The following is a 19490-nucleotide window of genomic DNA, read 5'->3' as shown; positions in this document are numbered from 1 at the left end:
AATTAGCCACGTTAAACCGTCAAAATAAAATCAATAAAATTAACTTGTTAAATTTGACAACGCTTTCTTTCAACAATCTGTTGATTTGCAAATAGACAATTACACCTTTAATTGAAAGCTACACCTTCTTAAGCTATTTGCTATCACATGCTTTTTTCGTTTTTTTTGCAAATTTTTTTACCCACTTTTTTTAAATTTGGTCCCGGGTAGAACTAAAATTGCATAGTTGCATATGTTATTCTTTTTCATTAAAACTGAACTACCGATTTTCCCTATCTGTTAAGATATGGTAGTGTATAACTTACACCTAACCAATCTAAAAATCAGACTTAATTTTCACTGTTTTTTCTAATCAAATGCTAAACTCTTGAACGTGAAATTGGAATGCCAATTGTACGTTTTTATCAGCACATTGAAGAAACTTGTATTATTATAAAAAAAAAAAAAAAAAAAAGAAATGAATTTTTCAACCACCATCACGAAGAAAAATAAACCCGATATTTGTTTGTTGGAATACTTTTTTTCATTGGGTCTGCTGTCGAAGCAAAGTTCGACTCCTATCAGAACCGAGCTTAAAGCTACGTTGTGGAAGCCGATTGTAATTTTATATAAAGTGACCAAGCGATGCGGGTGTTAAATAAGCACTGAAAATTTCCACCTGGCACTGTAAAGACATCTTGCATTTATTTAAATTTATTGATGAGTTTAATATGTTCTCATCAAACCCCATACTTTTGGAGGAGGAGAACATGTGAAACACATGAGGCCCAATCCACTTTAAAAATTAGAACAGTATTAATAACTCTTTTTTTTTATTAGTATTAATAAATTTCTTTTTCAAAGAAATTTTCATCACCCATGGTTGTCAATTTGTTTGCAATAATTTATTCGTATTAACTTAATGTATGTAATGAAGAGTTTTTTGTCATGTATTTGAATTGTCAATGGTGTTTGTGTCTTTTTCTTTTCTTTTTGTTATCTTTAGTGATTAATCCGTCTATTGTATCCTTTTTTTGACGGGCAATAAATGAATAATAATAAAAATACTAATATCTTCAATAATTTCTCAAAACAAGTTTATTTATCGATTAAAACATAAAAAAACAAACAAGATGAAACATGAAATGAACCGTTAAAATCTTGAAACCTTGGATACGCTCAGGCTCCCATAAAAAGCGCCCAGCAGGTGTTATGTCTTTCTTAATCAAATGTGCCCCAACCCCCTCTACTGCTTGGTGCTGGAGTATACATAAATTGGAAAAGTAATGTTGGGAATGAAAAAAGTGTGCACTCCGACTTGAAAGAAGGAGTTCAGGAGGAATATTAAGAAATGAATTTGTTCTGAATTTATACAATAAAGCCTTATGAAAAGTATTGTTTGGTGTTGGGGTATAAATAAAATAGAAAAGTAATGTTGGAGTGAAATAAGATTTGCACTCCAACTTGAAAAAAGCGTTCGAGTCGTGGAAGTTTTTGGGATTTAGGAGCACATATCTTACTTGTCTTTCTTTCAAAGGACCGTTATAACTTTTAATTTCCGTTCGAGTGAGCCCTCTCCTGATATTCTAGGACCTTTAGTTCGATAAAATCACAACTCGAAAAAAAATTCCTCCAATGCCTTGTTTTCTTGAAGAACTTAAAGTCCATTTTCTAAATTAGAGGAGTATGGCTTCATCAGTTTAATGATTAAAAGACACACCTAATCCTTAAAAATTCCAAACGGCGTATTACACACATAGAAAACTCATATGTGCAAGATTATTTACTTAACAGTCCAAACATCTGTATTTTTCCTTTGAATGTCATTCTCAGAGAGAAGAAATGAAGTAAAAAGGATAGTGATATTGTAAAAATTTCGGGCCCAACTATATTTTACTATATGTTAGGAGCTACCGTTCTCAGCTCGAGTAAAGTCTAATACATAGCACTTATTTCTATTTTTACTTAAGACCTCTATTAATATTTTATATTAATATTTAATTAATAACAAAATTTTATATTTCAATCTTCTATTAATATTTAAATATTTTTAAGACTTTCTCTTACTTCAATTGTTGCTGAAATTTCACGATGAAACTTTAATAATGCTGAGATTTAGCAAGAGCTAATATGAACCAATCAGAAATTTCACTTAATTTTTTGATTGGCCGAAAAATGCTAAAAAAATTCTGACTGGCTGACACAACATTTTCTACTGTCGTTTTATGACCACTGACGGGCGAGTGACCATCGATAATCCGGCTTTTTCACAAAAAAGCAGTATTTACTTGGAAAATATGTTAAGTTTGACACTTAAAGCAGAAACTCCGTTAAACCAAGCTATTAACCAGCTTATTAAGCTTAATGAGATTAAATAAGCTTAAGCCTTCATAGCCAGTATCTCTACAAAACCAGCATTGAAAATTTTGTTGATACAATTTCTCAAATGCAAATATATCAGCACAAAGAAAACTCAAAAAGAGCGTTAACCTAAAAAAAAAAAAATCCTAGTTCAATATCTAGCGTAAAATAAACCTACCACGGAAAAACGCCACGTCTGTTTAGCCCTAAACTCGTAGATACTGAGGTAATAAAATATCCCTAAAATATCTAGATTTTCAGAGTGGCAACCAAAGCCGTATCATGGACTTTTTTTTTGGGGGGGGGGGTACAAAAAAAATTCACAAGACAAATCATAAATTTGTTTATATGCAAATTTGTTACTTCTTTATAAGTCTAACAAAATTTTAGGGAGGGGGGGGGTTCGAAATGGATACTAACCCCCCTGGATACGGCTCTAGTGGAAACACTGGTTAGAGCAACCTTAAGCTGTATGAATTAGTCATGTCTCCTTTGTGAAAGCAGATAAGTAGGGTTCCTCCACCTGAGTTCACTAGAGCCCTTGGATTCCAAGTCCCTAAGATGGTCCACGGAAAGTCCTTGGAAAAACGTCCCTAGATGATCCACAAAAACGCTGAACTTTGATGGAACCGCGCAAACAGAGAAAAAATTATAAAACAGAGATAGTGCATACTATACAGCGGCTTGTTGAGACATGTAATTTATTTTAAGGGCTCTATAAGGGTAAAAAGGATGAGACGTTAAAAGACAGCAGAAAGAGGTTTGGAAAATGCAAGTGTTAAGAATTGAGGTGATAGTAAAGGATAAGAGAAGAAATTCTTACCTTTGGCTTCGGGTGTAGAAACAATTGGAGAACTAAAAAGAAGAAATGAGAGAAAGTTCAAAGATGCAAAAAGACAAAAGAAGAACAACTAAATCTAAAGCTATCATCGCCACGAAAAGAAAGAAGAAGAATAAAACCCAACTAAGTCTAGAGCGGTGCATCCCGTCGTAAGGCACATGCCCCACAGGTAGATCATGGCAATATTTTCATGGGTCATGGGCAGCACATACACCCTTCGGCTGACTAAACTTTAGAGTCTAGAGCCATCACTGCCTTGAAGAAGGGATCCAACCCCTTCCAATAACGCAGAAAGTGTATCAAAACATGCAATTTTAAATAAACAATGGCGGTATGTAAATTTGGTTATTATACAAATAAAAAACTTCTGTAGTGATGCACCGGTTGTGACTCGGCAGTCAAATATAATAAGAAGGTGGAGAACGAACTACCAACAGAGAATATACAATATTGAATGCATTAGTCCAGGCCTTCGTAAACTATGGGTCGCGACCCCAAATGGGGTAGCGTAGCAAAATCATGGGGTCACAAGAAATTTTAAAGTCGAATGTTTAAATATTAAAGTCAAATATTTATAACACACTACAGGAAAAGACATATATTGTAAAGTTGATGAACTTTTAAAAACTGAAGGTCTAGGATCGAAAAATTGATGTTGTATATGGACAGATGGTACAAGGGCGATGACGGGCAAAAGCATTGGTTTTAAATCATTTTTCAAGCTACTCATTATGACCATATTACTTTTACTCACTGCCTTATTCACCGCGAGGCCCTTGCAGCAAAAAAAATAGTACCATAATTGAAGGAAGTGCTTCAGAATGCTGTTAAGATTATAAATTTTATCAAGAGCCATGCCCTTAACAGTTATATATTTTCAAATCTTTGTAAGGATACGAATTCCGTCTATATAACTTTATTATTACATGCAGAAGTAAGATGGTTGTGAAGAGGTCAAAATTTAAGAAGATTATTATTATTAAAAAGGTAGCTTGGATTCCAAATCCGTTTTGTATTGATTTAACTGAGATTGACTACATGCCACTTAAAGCTCAAGAGGAATTTTCTGAGCTTTCGAGTAATTCAAACTTAAAACTACAATTTCCAAAGAAGCCACTGACTGAATTCTGGATCAGAACTAGAACTGAATTTCCCACAATCGCAGATATGGCATTATATGTTCTTCTGCCATTCAACACCACATATTTATGTGAAGTTGCTTTCTGAGCTTTAACACGTGTCAAGCCCCAATATCTTTCATCAGCAAAAAATATTGAAGAGGTCTTACGTCCGGCAGTGTCAAACGTTCACCAAGATTTAATTTGTTATGCAGTAAAAAACGGGAACATCCATCTCACTAAAGTTTTTCCTTTTATTTTAATTTAATATTTACCACCCAACGACTGTGTTCGATTATATCGAACACATCTTTAAGATAAGGCAGTAGGTGTGCAATGAAGGTGGCAAGAAAGGGGTAAGACAAAGTGCTATTTTGTCACCGACAATATTTAACAACAATATTATAATGCCACTGAACTGAGCTAGTTTCTGCGTGGGCTTGAAGACAATTTTAGCAAATTAAAACAAGAGTATGCCCATATTGGACTCCAGTTTAATGCTGAAAAGCCTGAAGTACTGCTGTTTAATTGAAATCTGATGTTGGTCGGAGCGTCACACTTGATGATTCTATTATTGAGCTCGCGGATGGAATTGTATATCTGGGCCATCCTATTGGACGGTGAATACTAGAGACGCAGCGGTTACTGCTTTCTCGTTTTCAGAAGTATAGCCGTATACCGTATACATATAGCCGTATAGCGTTGACTGTTTGCCCGGGTGTACAATACTATGCTTTTGTCTCATTATCTTAGCCCATTTTGGCATATTTTTACTGCTACAGATAGACTGACATTGCATTCACTGTACTAAGAGTATGCAGTTATTTCTGCGTTTACCACCATGGACAAGCAATAGATATGTTATAGGTTACGCACCAGCACGGTGTTACCAATCCTGAAAAAGCAGTTCTGAATGTCTGAATTTGATCAATATAATTTGTCAGCAAAGTCCCACCCGTGGGCCAAGGTTTAACCGCAGTAGCCGGCATTTGTTTCGGATTATTGCATTTTGTTTTGATTGTGTCAGAAGGAGTAGTGTCTAATGTTTTTTGTTTTGTTTTTCCTTTTTTGTGCCGCATCTGTTTTTTCATGGATGGGTATTAAATGCATTTATTCATTCAATGGGACTTGCAGAGTGAACAGCCGTAACTAGCCTTCTAAGTCTAAAAAACGTAAGTCTAAAAAACGTAAGTCTAAAAAAGCGTTGCCTAATAAATACCATCTATAAAGTAAGAATAGCGTATTTAACGCCATCTATTTAACACTTAAAATACGCCTTATTTAAATTAGTGATTTTGAGGCACCCGCATGTGAGGTCTGACTTTTCCATACATGAATGACGTCGATTGATAAAAATTAAGCATAACGTTCCAATAATGGGATTGGCTATTTACAAGACGGTCAGCTTTTTCATTCTTTCAGTAGACCTATATAATATCGTAATATTAGTAACTCCCAGCAAATCACTAATCTGAACTCAGTCACGTGATTCTATATGATGGGTGGTTAAAGCGAGTATTTATCTATTACAAAAATATAGTTATTCGACAGGGGTGCCAATTTGGTAGGGAAGGGGGATTTACCCCTTCCTCATAAGATTTTGAATAATATATTTTGCTCCCCACCCCCGTGCATTTCCGTGAATCGATGTCACTGTCAGTCAGTAGGTTACTGATCATCAGAAGAGATTGTCGTTTCTGCTTTTTATGCCCGAAACGGGCATACGGCAGCAACTTTCTTACCCTTGCTATTTACTCTATGCTGTAACCTTGATATTACTACTTTACAGACCATGGAGGCTTTGTGGAGACTAGAGAATTATATTTATTTGAAATTTTTTTCGTTTTTTTTTTTGTGCAAAACATGTCTTATCTTTATTAACAACAGAGAAAGAGAGAGAAAAAAAATGAAAACTGAAGTCATCTTTCATGACTGGTAAGGCAATATTTATGCAATGAAACTTTTCACTTAGAGAATCGTAACTACCCCCCCCCCCCCCGTCTAATAGCACACTTCAGGAAAATGCGGCTATTCAGTATGAATGCATATCTTTTCACTTTTAATGAAGCCATATATACAGCCTCTCACATAAGTGATGCTTTTCGGGCACTTAATTCTTTTTACATCTAATCAAACTCACATACTAAAAAAGGAAACTTTTACTTACACACCCCCCCCCCCGTTCCTATAGTCTCTAATATCAACTAAATAGCATATTTTTAACCTTATAATTTTTAGAAAATAAAACCATTGCTCAAGTTCGCGATACCTTATCAATAACTTACCACACGGCTTCGCCACACGGTGGCACTTGGCGCGGAATACGGACCTTTCCAATAAAACGTGATTTTACCTGATCGATTAAATGTGCCATGTATCTCATCCGTGGAAGGCACCGGTGAGAAATTTCTCCTGATGACTTTGATAGTTTTAGACATACTGCTCCTAATCACAGTCACCGTCAAGCCACTGGCCGTCCTACCCAGTATCTCACCACGAGGCAGGGCATTTTATGAAACACACTGCGAAGGTTGGGTGGATTGAACCCAGTAATGGCTGGCAGTCATACCCAGGAGAAAGCGATCCTCCTGGATATTTGAAGCGCTGACCATAGCAAAACAAATATCTCTTGAGGAGAGATCTGAGGTGGCAGAAAGTTCTCTTGCTAGTACCGGTTCTGAGAGTCAAGTACCACTTGCCACTGATGGCTGGAAAGTAGTGGGTGACTCTCCTCTCTTTTGATGTACGACTGTTGTCTACCCAAGCCGATCTAAAGCTGACGAGTGCAATTCCTGAGATGGGGGAAAACATGACGGACAACATGCTTTCTCCATGGTGGACACGGAAAACATGGTGTCCACCATACACCATGACACTACCAAGGAAGGTTCTTCAATAAAAGAGGAGATAAAAGAAATAGGTGGGTACTATTTTCGAACAGTTTATACATATATATTTGTGTTAGTGGAGGCAACATGTCGTGGTGGCTGAAGCCTTAAATTACATGGTAACTGGCAGGGTGGCGCGGGACGGGATGGTTAAGGGGAAAAGCCTCCGCAAGAAACAAAAAAGTATATGTGGAAAATGTAGAAAATAAATAGAAGAATGAAAATGATGGAATTTAAATCAGGGGAGAAACAAAGCTGATTGTAGTGCTTGTCCCCCTGTAAAGTTGCCTGGCAGTGTTTATGATCTCACCTGGTCGAATTTGGAGTAACAGGTGTCACCAGGGATGCTCCATTAGCAGCTGAAATTCGTCGTGTAGTAGAAACAGTCCTCTGATTTTCTTTCGATAATTTTTCAATAATTGTTTCCAATTCTGAATGGACCTAAAATATGGCTTGGATTAGCTTTTGAAACAAAAAGCAAAAAAGCCATAAAAATGAGAAATGAGAAAAGTACAAAAATTAGTAACATATTAGTATATATATATATATATATATATATATATATATATATATATATATATATATATATATATATATATATATATATATATATATATATATATATATATATATATATATATATATATATATATATATATATATATATATATATATGTATATATATATATATATATATATATATATATATATATATATATATATATATATGTATATATGTATATATATATATATATATATATATATATATATATATATATATATATATATATATACATATATATATATATATATATATATATATATATATATATATATATATATATATATATATATATATATATATATATATATATATATATATATATATATATATATATATATATATATATATATATATATATATCTCTCTCTCTCTCTCTCTCTCTCTCTCTCTCTCTCTCTCTCTCTCTCTCTCTCTCTCTCTCTCTCTCTCTCTCTCTCTCTCTCTCTCTCTCTATATATATATATATATATATATATATATATATATATATATATATATATATATATATATATATATATATATATATATACTATATATATATCACTCACTCACTCACTCACTCACTCACTCACTCACTCACTCACTCACTCACTCACTCACTCACTCACTCACTCACTCACTCACTCACTCACTATATATATATATATATAATATTCCGCCTGTAAGTAATTAGTCAATCTCAAGCCTGGATAAAGGAGGAGAGTTTTGCGGTGGTTTAGCAATCTGCCCCTGAAAAAAAAAATTATTCTAAAAGAAACATCCAAGAAAAATATAACCGGAATTATCTTTTCAATGACGACCTCTGCACCCGCTTAACGGACAAGATTTTTGAATGCGAAAATACCACTAAAAATTGGGAAAAGAAACTCCTCGTGTTCAAAACAGGTGTTTGAGGCGCATTCTAAACATCCACTGGTCCCAAAAAGTAACAAACGCTACTACACGACAGAAGACATCTCCGCCACTGGTAACCAAAGTGATCAAATATATGAAGTGGAGATATCTCGGTCATGTGATCCAAATGCCCAAAACTCGACTACCAAAGGTCGTCCTTCGGTGGCAGCCACGTGGTACCAGAAGAAGAGGACGCTCCAAAAATACCCTACGACGCAGCTACCGGGCTGACCTCACAAACCTCAATGCCTCAATCCAAACTGAATGGGAGGGTGTCTGGATGGCCGCAGCGATGAGAGATGACTGGCGACTCTTCTTAGATGCCCTAAGCACTTCTGGAGGCACAGGAGGATCTAAGACCTAAGGTAAGGCTTTTAATAATGTTTCCGAGCCATAAAAAAAGCCGGCTTGAATTAGCGTCAGGAAAAAAGTAAAGCACAGAAAACAGATGATGGGTGACAAATACGTGGAAAATCTCGATTTTTTGGAGAAGAGGGGTATAATAAATAATTTTTTAATGGAAATCCTACCCTAAAATGTTCCTTGTTTTTTGGATGGTTCTGGAAACACTTCCTCATAACGGCGTCAGCGGAATCAAAATTCCGAGCCCTGTAGTGTGTTGCTACAGCTGACTTCAAACTCTAGGTCTAGGATTACCAAGTAAAGATACATCCCACTGCGCCACTACAGGACAGAAAAAAGAGAGGGGGCACCCATTTTCCACCACCTTATGTATATCTTAGAACACCACATGTGCCTCACAGTTCCACCACACTTGGAACGCGCCACCTGGTGCACGTGATCTCTGAAAGTAGGCATCTCCTCGAAAAAAGACTCGAAAGCAAACAGTAATAATATCCTGATAGTTCGTGAAAAAGCTCTATACTTTTGGATGGAGGGGTAAAATAAATAATTTTCTTGGAGAATTTCTACTTTGGAATGCAAGAAAAAAACTCGAGAGCAAAAATGTTTTACCAGTTAAAAGTTATATCGGTGCCAAAAAAGTAGAAAAAATTGGAAGACGAGAGGTGAAATAAATATTTTCTCATAGTAATCGTACTTCAATTACCATTACATTCGATCAAGCTATATAGGTGACAAAAAAAGTATTAAAATTTGGAAGACGAGGGGTGAGATAAATATTTTCTCAGGGTAATCGTACTTCGATTACCGTTATATTCGATCAAGGTATATAGGCGACAAAAAGTATAAAAATTTGGAAGACGAGGGGTGAAATAAATATTTTCTCATAGTAATCGTACTTCGATTACCGTTATATTCGAACAAGTTATATAGGAGAAAAAAAGTAGAAAAATTTGGAAGACGAGGGGTGAAATAAATATTTTCTCATAGTAATCGTACTTCGATTACCGTTATATTCGATTAAGTTATATAGGTGACAAAAAAGTAGAAAAATTTGGAAGACGAGGGGTGAAATAAATATTTTCTCAAGGTAATCGTACTTCGATTACCGTTACATTCTATCAAGCTATATAGGAGACAAAAAAGTAGAAAAATTTGGAAGACGAGGGGTGAAATAAATATTTTCTCATAGTAATCGTACTTCGATTACCGTTATATTCGATCAAGTTATATAGGTGACAAAAAAGTAGAAAAATTTGGAAGACGAGGGGTGAAATAAATATTTTCTCGTGGTAATCGTACTTCGATTACCGTTATATTCGATCAAGCTATATAGGTGACAAAAAAAGTATTAAAATTTGGAAGACGAGGGGTGAGATAAATATTTTCTCAGGGTAATCGTACTTCGATTACCGTTATATTCGATCTAGTTATATAGGCGACAAAAAGTATAAAAATTTGGAAGAAGAGGGGTGAAATAAATATTTTCTCATAGTAATCGTACTTCGATTACCGTTATATTCGATCAAGGTATATAGGAGACAAAAAGTAGAAAAATTTGGAAGACGAGGGGTGAAATAAATATTTTCTCATAGTAATCGTACTTCGATTACCGTTATATTCGATTAATTTATATATGTGACAAAAAAGTAGAAAAATTTGGAAGACGAGGTGTGAAATAAATATCTTCTCAAGGTAAACGTACTTCGATTACCGTTACATTCGATCAAGCTATATAGGAGACAAAAAAGTATAAAAATTTGGAAGACGAGGGGTGAAATAAATATTTTCTCATAGTAATCGGACTTCGATTACCGTTATATTCGATAAAGTTATATAGGTGACAAAAAAGTAGAAAAATTTGGAAGACGAGGGGTGAAATAAATATTTTCTCGTGGTAATCGTACTTCGATTACCGTTAGATCCGATCAAGTTATATAGGTGACAAAAAAGTAGAAAAATTTGGAAGACGAGGGGTGAAATAAATATCTTCTCAAGGTAAACGTACTTCGATTACCGTTACATTCGATCAAGCTATATAGGCGACAAAAAAGTAGAAAAATTTGGAAGACGAGGGGTGAAATAAATATTTTCTCATAGTAATCGTACTTCGATTACCGTTATATTCGATCAAGTTATATAAGTGACAAAAAAAGTAGAAAAATTTGGAAGACGAGGGGTGAAATAAATATTTTCTCGTGGTAATCGTACTTCGATTAACGTTATATTCGATCAAGTTATATAGGTGACAAAAAAGTAAAAAAATTTGGAAGACGAGGGGTGAAATAAATATTTTCTCGCGGTAATCGTACTTCGATTACCGTTATATTCGATCAAGCTATATAGGCGACAAAAAAGTAGAAAAATTTGGAAGACGAGGGGTGAAATAAATATTTTCTCATAGTAATCGTACTTCGATTACCGTTATATTCGATCAAGTTATAAAGGCGACAAAAAAGTAGAAAAATTTGAAAGACGAGAGGTAAAATAAATATTTTCTCATGGTAATCATTCCTTCGAAATACCAAAAAGAAAAAAGTACGAAATTAACAAGGTTCTGATAGTTGAGAGCATAAGAAAAAACTAGAAGGGAAGGGAAAGCCGAAAGAGAAAACTAGAAAAATAGATGATGAGTGGCAATTACATGAAAAATTTCAATATTATTAAAGACGAGGGGCATAATAAATAATTTTCTTACGAAAATTCTACTTCAAAATAAAATAAAAAAGCTCAAAAGCAACAATGTTCTGATAGTTAAAAGTTAAAGATCATTGGAGAAACAAATCTATCAAACTTCTTCTATTATTATGTATCTTATATGAATTAATTAATGAATGAAATTTATTTCTCGTTTTTATCAAATTATAAAAGGAGTAATTATAAATGATTAAAAAAGAGGAAAAAGAAAATAAAGAAAGACAATGAAATGTGACACAATATACACATCAACAAAAAAGAAGATCTTCCAACAAATCGACTAAAACAAAGAAGTCAATTACATTTTGCATACAACAGATAAATTACGCTTTAAGAAAATAACACAAATAAATCATGATTTGGATCAAGGGATTTTATGGAATTATTTCGTCTTTCAATAATGGCGGTAAGGGGCTCTGTAGCTACACATTTAGAGGTTACTCTTAAATTTCATCCCCATGAAAGATCTTAAGCGGAACTGGCCAGCCATGACAAAAACCAACAAAGACAAAAATCTCAGTGAAAAAAAAAGAAAAAAAACAACAACACTGGCCGCAGTCTCTGTTGGTTTTTAATCCCCATGTATATACATGGCCAGAAGTATTTCTCCCCTAATACAGAAATTATGCAATTTGACGTAACAGCTTCAAACTTAAGCCTAGCTTTAGCTTAAAACATAATACAGTTTAGATTTTTTTTTTGCATACTTTGCTTCCTTTGTTTTAGAGTTACGGTTACAATTGGAACGGGTTCGCTCTTTCTTTACGGTTCTCACGAGCTGTTTAAAATTTGACAAAAATTCAAAGGCATTTTAAGCATTGTATTATTTGTAAAGACGTCCAAGAACTCAATATACCTTTGCCAAATCTTGAAGACAAAATATTCAAGCTGAAACAAAACAAATTTAACAGCAATTTTTTTTCAAATTATTTTTTTTTCTAAAGTAGAACTATTCAGGAACATAGTAGGTCAAATTGACCAATGTTCTAACTGGACAATCGGCGTTCGATTTATTTATTTATTTATTTTTTGCATCAGTTCTTCACATCGGCTCTTCAAACATAACGCCTGCAAACAGTCTAGTGAACATTGTCGGTCATGTGCCAACTCTAAGTCTCGGTCGCAACTCGCAAGCCCTTGATTCCAGCTCACTTACCCAGTAGGCTAAGCCCAGACAGTATAAAAACTTAAGTCGCCCTTTTACCTGAAAGTCTAATGAACTTTGTCTGTCATGAGTTTTTGAATCCGTTTTTGATCTTCAATTGCCTTCAAAGAGCCCAGAATACTGATAGACTATCTGAATTACCCTTACTTTATGTCTCCTTAGTTCTGCCCTGGGATATTCAGGAGCAGATCCAGGGGAGCCACGGGGATAGGGGCCCCAAAGATTTCTCTGACGCCTCAATCCGATTTTTTTTTTACTTTTTCTACTCTTTTTTTAAATGAACTTATCAATTTGGTCAATTATTGGCGCTAGTCACCCCCCCCCCCCAAATTTCCCCAAGATTTTGCTCTAGATCCGCCGGTGAGGGTAACAGACCATCATGAAGAAGCGAAAATAACCATTTTTTATGCAACTCCGAAAAAGGTATGCCAGTTTTGTCTCTTACAGAGACTATCTGTCTTGGCTTAACTCTAATTTAACCTTCAAGTTTTTGATCAATTTTACCACATTTTCACTTGGACCGGACCGGGCTCATTGAATCATTTATTGGGCCCATTTTGAAGCCTAGAACAGAAGAAGTCGAGAGGGATATTTTGAGAGTGAATGTTGATAATCGGTTGGTATATAAGTGTTTCTGCTTGTGGACGAATATATTAGGCACACGACTGTGTTATCAAGAAGATTCTATGGAAGAAACAACCAGAAAAAGTATAAAAAATTTAATTATTTGAGATATTTCAGCTAGTGGTGTCGAATTAGCTACTGACCTTTTACTCTGTCTCGGCTACAGCCTAGGTATGTACAGTCATATACGTTTGTTACAGAAATGCGACATATTACAGCGCCACAAACGGACGTGGTTAGCGGAGCGAACTACGGGTCTCCTACATTCCCACCACATGAAGCAATCGCTAAAAATTCGTCATTACGCAAGCGCGAAGGAGGAACCAATGAAAAAATGTGCAACACATGATGTGTCCCAGACCTCTTCAATAGAGAAGATAGGAACATATATGGCTGCAGACATGGGCGTAGGCAGCATTAGGCAGCATATTGTCTAGTGGGGGGGGGCAGTCGATAGTGTTCTGGAGTTTTAACAACTGCGTTTTCCAAACCATCTGCCTTTTCAGCCGTATCTAATGTAAATTTGAAGGTCTAGGGGGGGGGGGGGGGCAGCTGCCTCCCTCCCTACGCCCATGGCTGCATATATACCTTGGCAGTGGTCTCGGCCTAGCATGTCCAGCTCCATCTTTTTAGAACAAATAAAAAACGCCTAAACTTAACGAAACAAAAAAACTTTAAAGTTCTCGCTGAATCTGTATTGTAGCAAATTCTGTATTTCCCTAATCAAGTTTTTGCTAAAATGCAAAAGATGGAATCACTTTGAAATTGGACATCGGTCACAAAATTTCGGAAAAGAATCGTGACGGAAAATTTATCAAAGTGGATATTGCAAAAAAAGAGGATACAATTAATATTAAAGTTAAAAATACCTGGTGAATAAATACATCTTGAACTTTACAAATAATCGATGATGCTAATGTTAAATAATCAATAGTCGCCATGTTAAATTTTTTCTATAGTTAATATTTTTTGTTTTTGTATTTTATGTATTTTTTGTGTGTATTTAATTTCTTTTTACTCCACATTTCAATACTTGTTGTAGCCTACAGTGTTTTTGTGGACAATAAATAAATTATCATTATATCATTGTCATAATCGGTGCAATAAGTTTGAAAGAAGCTACTATACAAGTTCGAGAAGCTACTTATTTCCCACATCACTCTACTTAAAAGTGATGTTTAGAGCTCTATAACTTGAGTGATGAAACCAGCATAGTGAAATACATAACCTATATAGCGTTTCAAGTACCCCTGACAGTGAAATTGAACCCTGACTGATTGAGAAGAAACTTACACAATTATCTATAGCCTATCTTTAAAATAAAGGGAAAATGGAATTATTTTTTATGAAAAAAATTCTACAAGCAGCAGGCTAGTTTTTGTTGTAGTTGGTACCAAACTAAAAAAAATAATTAGGCTAAAACAAATGGCACCAAACACCTTAAAAAGGTGTAACATTCCTTTGAAGGTTCAGTTGTCTTTTAGAAAAAAGTATTTTCAATGTAAAATTTTTTAAATGAACAACGCAGTCAAAGGTTTTTTTTAGTTTTTTTTTTAGGGATAGCCTATAGGGTTTACTAAAAAAAAAAAAATAAAAAAAAATAAAAAAAAACTTCCTTCAGCTTTCGCTTGCTTGGAGTAGCCCCTTAAACATAGGAATAAAATCTACACTTGCCGCGGCTCCTGACCCCAACGACCCTTTCTAACAACAATTCATTCCACCTACCAACACACCCAAAAACCCTGCTCCATCCAAAAAAAATTAGACAGTTTTTTTTTTTTGGGGGGGGGGGGCGGGGAGGGGGAGAACTGGAGAGCACATGACTTAATTTAACTATACTTAAAAAATTATACAACTGGATACAAATTGTTAATTTTTTGTTACGGAAGTTTGTTTCACGGTTCAACGTAACAACACCCACAGAAATCTAAAAATACCCTAAAAACAACTGGACATTGCCCAAAAATCATGGTTTTCATGTATAAATAGACCTGAGATGGGTCCAGGGGTGAAAATTATTATTTTTTTATTTCCTTGGGACAGGGCAATTTCCTGGTTCTGAGACAGAATTGATTCTTGTGAACAAGGAAAATAATTATTTCCTAGTTTTCCTGAGATATTCCTGTTCTCAGATTGTGGCACTATAGCGTTAAGTGCCTATAGAGCTGATTATGATCATCCTATGTGGGTTTTTTTTTGTATTGAACATAAAATTTTACTATTTATTATAAGACGTTATTCTTCGCTTAAAGTGTTTACTTTTCTTAATTCATTAACTAATTATATTTTTATATAATTACAAAACTGGATAAAGTTTGCCACTAGACATGCGCAGTTAATTTTAATACTGTATGTATAATTGTGTTTAATTAAAATGTTCGAATTCCTGCAGATCTTGTCTACATTAAAGCGAAGGGGGTTAGACATGGAACTGAGAGCAATTTTTTTTATCATTTTCCCTTCCATTTCATTTGATGAGGATATCGACTGTATAGAAATTCTCTACAGCTAATTGGGTTAATTGTTTGTCACTTGCTAGAGCACAGGCAGCACAAAAGCACTAGATTGCGACAGCACAATTAACTTTTAATCTTCTATTTTTTTATGATTGAAAGGTGCTGTGGTCTTTGGGATCACTAAGGTCCCAATTTTTAAGACAGAGAGGGAGAAAGAAAGAGAGAGAGAAAAAGAAAGAGGGAGAGAGAGAGAGAGAGAGAGAGAGAGAGAGAGAGAGAGAGAGGGCGAGAGAGAGAGGGTGATTTGTTAAGATTCAGTTTAGATGCAGAACCTTTGCAGAACTGACCTTAGCAAGTTCTGAATGAAAAACTTGTTCAGCAGAGAAAAACGTTTGTAGATTTGTGACATAAAACAAGATACGAGAATCGTGGAGAGCAGGCAGTTCGTCGTTTAGCTCCGAGTTGATGATACCAAAAGTCCTCTTAGCTTCATCAACAAGTTCTTTGGATTTGCTGATTTTTCCTTGATCGCGTTTCTTCTGCATTGTTTCCAAACTTTGGTAAGAATGCCTTTGACTATCATAATCGACTAGCTTGCGGTTTCGCTTCTCAATCTTTTTCTAAAAAGAAATATATAATATTAAAGAATTAATCTTTTTTTTTTATTTCCCTAAATATGGCAGTCTAATTCAAATAGCACTTCAACCTTAAAACAAAGCTGACTTTTTCCTCGAATAAAGCCGTGTCTAAACCATGGCTTTTTCAGACGGAGTCTGAAAAAGCCATGTCAGTGACTTGGTGATCCAGAGCCAGAGCCAAGTCAGTGACTCCGTAATCTTTGACTTTTTTGGTTGGTCCAGTCTCTGTCAGTGCTTATTTAGGCTCAAAACAAATCAGGCGAAGCGGCTTATTTTTTCAGAACAACTTAAATCCAGCGAACAAAAAGCCGACTACAGCCGACAGCCCAATTCAATTGGAAAAGCCACACTAAAGACATGTCTTATATCAGATATTCTCAACTGATCAATTAGGTATATTAATAAACATCAATATCAAGCCATATAAATTGATGCAGACATGGCGGGGAAACTAAAAAACTCCACGCTTCCGATCATAAACAGTCGACAAGTGTTCATCAAAATCTTTTCATAAAATTCGAGATGAGGGCCCCTGGAATCTATCTAGCACACCTCAGCACTTAAAAAAAACTACTTACCCCATACAATGCCCATGATAGGCGGAGAAGAACTTGGGTATGACCTCTAATAGGGTCATGTACCTATGTAAGCAAATGATTAGTCACTTAATGGTCAGATCTTCTACATAAAGCAGTGTTTTGAATAAACTGTAGAGGGATTAAAAACTATGTGACCTCCATAGTAAAGATACAATGACTTGCGCCACTTATAATTCCATCGGCACTTTTATAGATTTATGGCATCTATTGAGCCCAAACACGGACGCAAACGGGAAAATCGTGGCTAGAAATCCTTCTTTCACGAACAGGAGATCGAAAACAGTGGCAGAACGTGGTCAAACACATCCATAGTGCTGAGCTGGGCTGAGCAGCCTGTGGCTCAACCCAAGTACAAGTAAGCAAGTAAACATGGGCCCTCAACCGATACAAAAGTTGTCAGATTAAACTAAAGGAAATTAAAATATTAGTAGATGAATTAGATCAAATGAATTTATTTAGTAAGCCCAACTCAGATTTCGGTAGTAAATCCAGGGGAGGATACTCTTGGATACATCTTCATACTACTACTATTACTAACAGCTCACTGCAGCACCAAGCAACCTGAGGCCAACACAGCTGCACACCCTTCTCCTCCATTCCAATATATTTAAAGCCTCCCTCTTTACATCCTTCCAGGAAGTTTCCACTTCCCTTAAATATTTTGCTACGATATCTTTCTACCCCATTTTTGTTTGGCCCTAGACGGTTGACCGACAAGGACAATATGTCATCCTTCATGATTTGATCAAAATTAAATTAAATCAATTTAATTGCCTTTTAAGATGGTGCTTTTTGGAACTAGACAGAAACCTGCACAAACTAATTAAATATTGAAACCATTTAATTAGTTGACCTGCATAAAGTACAACTTTACAGATTTCCAAAGGTGACTAAGAAAAATTCAGTAAAATCCAAAATGGCATAGTTTTTGGCACTCTTTCTATAGGTTACAATATACATTTATAATATATATATATATATATATATATATATATATATATATATATATATATATATATATATATATATATATATATATATATATATATATATATATATATATATATATATATATATATATATATATATTTATATATATATAAAATATATTATACGACTATAAAATATATAAACTTGATAAGTAATTCCAAACAGCCATAAAAGAGAGGAGATAGAAAAGGGTGTGTGCAAGGAGGACTAAAGGAGGAGGGCGTGAGATGAAGGAGAGCAGGTCTCAATCAATGCATAGCCTTTCAAATAGATTTATCTACATTTGATGCGATGTCAGGAATTAGAATAGCACTGCACTAGAAAACCTCAATTACATCGTTGAATTTACTATAGTTTCTAGCAAGAAGCCATTGCCCTATTATACATAAATTCTGCAGGTATACCTAACAGAAATTCCTAGAACCTGAGTGATACCAGTCCACGCTCAAAAGCTCTACGGACTACAGAGAGTACGTGAAACTCTGAAATGGAATACAATGAAGAATTGAATTAGCATTCAAAGAGAATAAAATTGCCCAGATTAAATTTCCAGTTCTAGTCGTTTACCCTCCCCCTGACGATTAGCCCCCCCCCCCGTGGAAAAAAGGCATTTCAGATTTAAGAATTTTATTTGAGTTTGTTTTTTTGAATTTCCGTAGGAGGAAGGAATTTTGGTACTTGTGTATTATGCGCCAACCACTCACGTTTACGCTGCGTAAAACTCGAGAACAAACCGGTTTCTTCGTTAGTCTCTTTCAGCTCAGCGTGAGACAAAAGAAAGACAAGTGACAGAATATATGGGAAATATATAATTTGGGCTATATATTTGTACAGAAGGGGGGGGGGGCAGTAAAGTATTTGGACAGTTTGAAGTCAGAAAACAATTCTTACTTCATAATATGCAGAATAATTTTACCTAACATCAAAACTTAAAATGAACAGAAATTATTACGTTTATGAAAGGAGTTGCCCCTTCCACAAGACCTTGCTCTTTACGCTAAAGTTTTTACTTTTTGTCCTAATTCTTTAAGAACGATTCCTTAAAAACAAATGGTTGTTTAATTAGAACATGTTTCAAAATTCTTTTTAAATTTGTTTTAAAATTCTACACAAAAAAAACTTTAGCGTAAAGAGCGAGGTCTTGAGGAGGTTGTTGTTCCTTACTTTCACTTGAAAAAACTTGTCTTTTTTAAATTGAATTTCTGGTCGTTTTATACCGGGAAATCCGACTATCTCTCCATGAAAAATTCAGGTACTTGTGCATTATACGCCACTCACTCAAGTTTACGATAACTCAGGAACAGACCGGTTT

The 19490-nt window shown here is 34.9% G+C and overlaps 1 protein-coding gene across 1 annotated transcript in view; it reads right to left on the bottom strand.

Annotated features, from left to right (window-relative positions):
* Window positions 1-19490, bottom strand: part of Amph (amphiphysin) — a 117238-nt gene that overhangs the window by 31656 nt on the left and 66092 nt on the right. Inside the window, exons 6-8 of the mRNA XM_089101213.1 lie at window positions 16299-16571; window positions 7498-7628; window positions 3164-3195 (exon numbers count right to left, since the gene is read on the bottom strand). Of these exons, the coding sequence (XP_088957339.1) occupies window positions 3164-3195; window positions 7498-7628; window positions 16299-16571 (436 nt within the window). The remainder of the gene's footprint in view (window positions 1-3163; window positions 3196-7497; window positions 7629-16298; window positions 16572-19490) is intronic.

This window comes from Artemia sp. Qi Xiang Cuo, chromosome 15, assembly GCF_049724085.1.
Source record: "Artemia sp. Qi Xiang Cuo chromosome 15, ASM4972408v1, whole genome shotgun sequence".
NCBI classification, from domain to species: domain Eukaryota; kingdom Metazoa; phylum Arthropoda; class Branchiopoda; order Anostraca; family Artemiidae; genus Artemia; species Artemia sp. Qi Xiang Cuo.
Note: the sequence above shows the minus strand (reverse complement) of the source record. Positions and strands in the feature narration are given on the sequence as shown.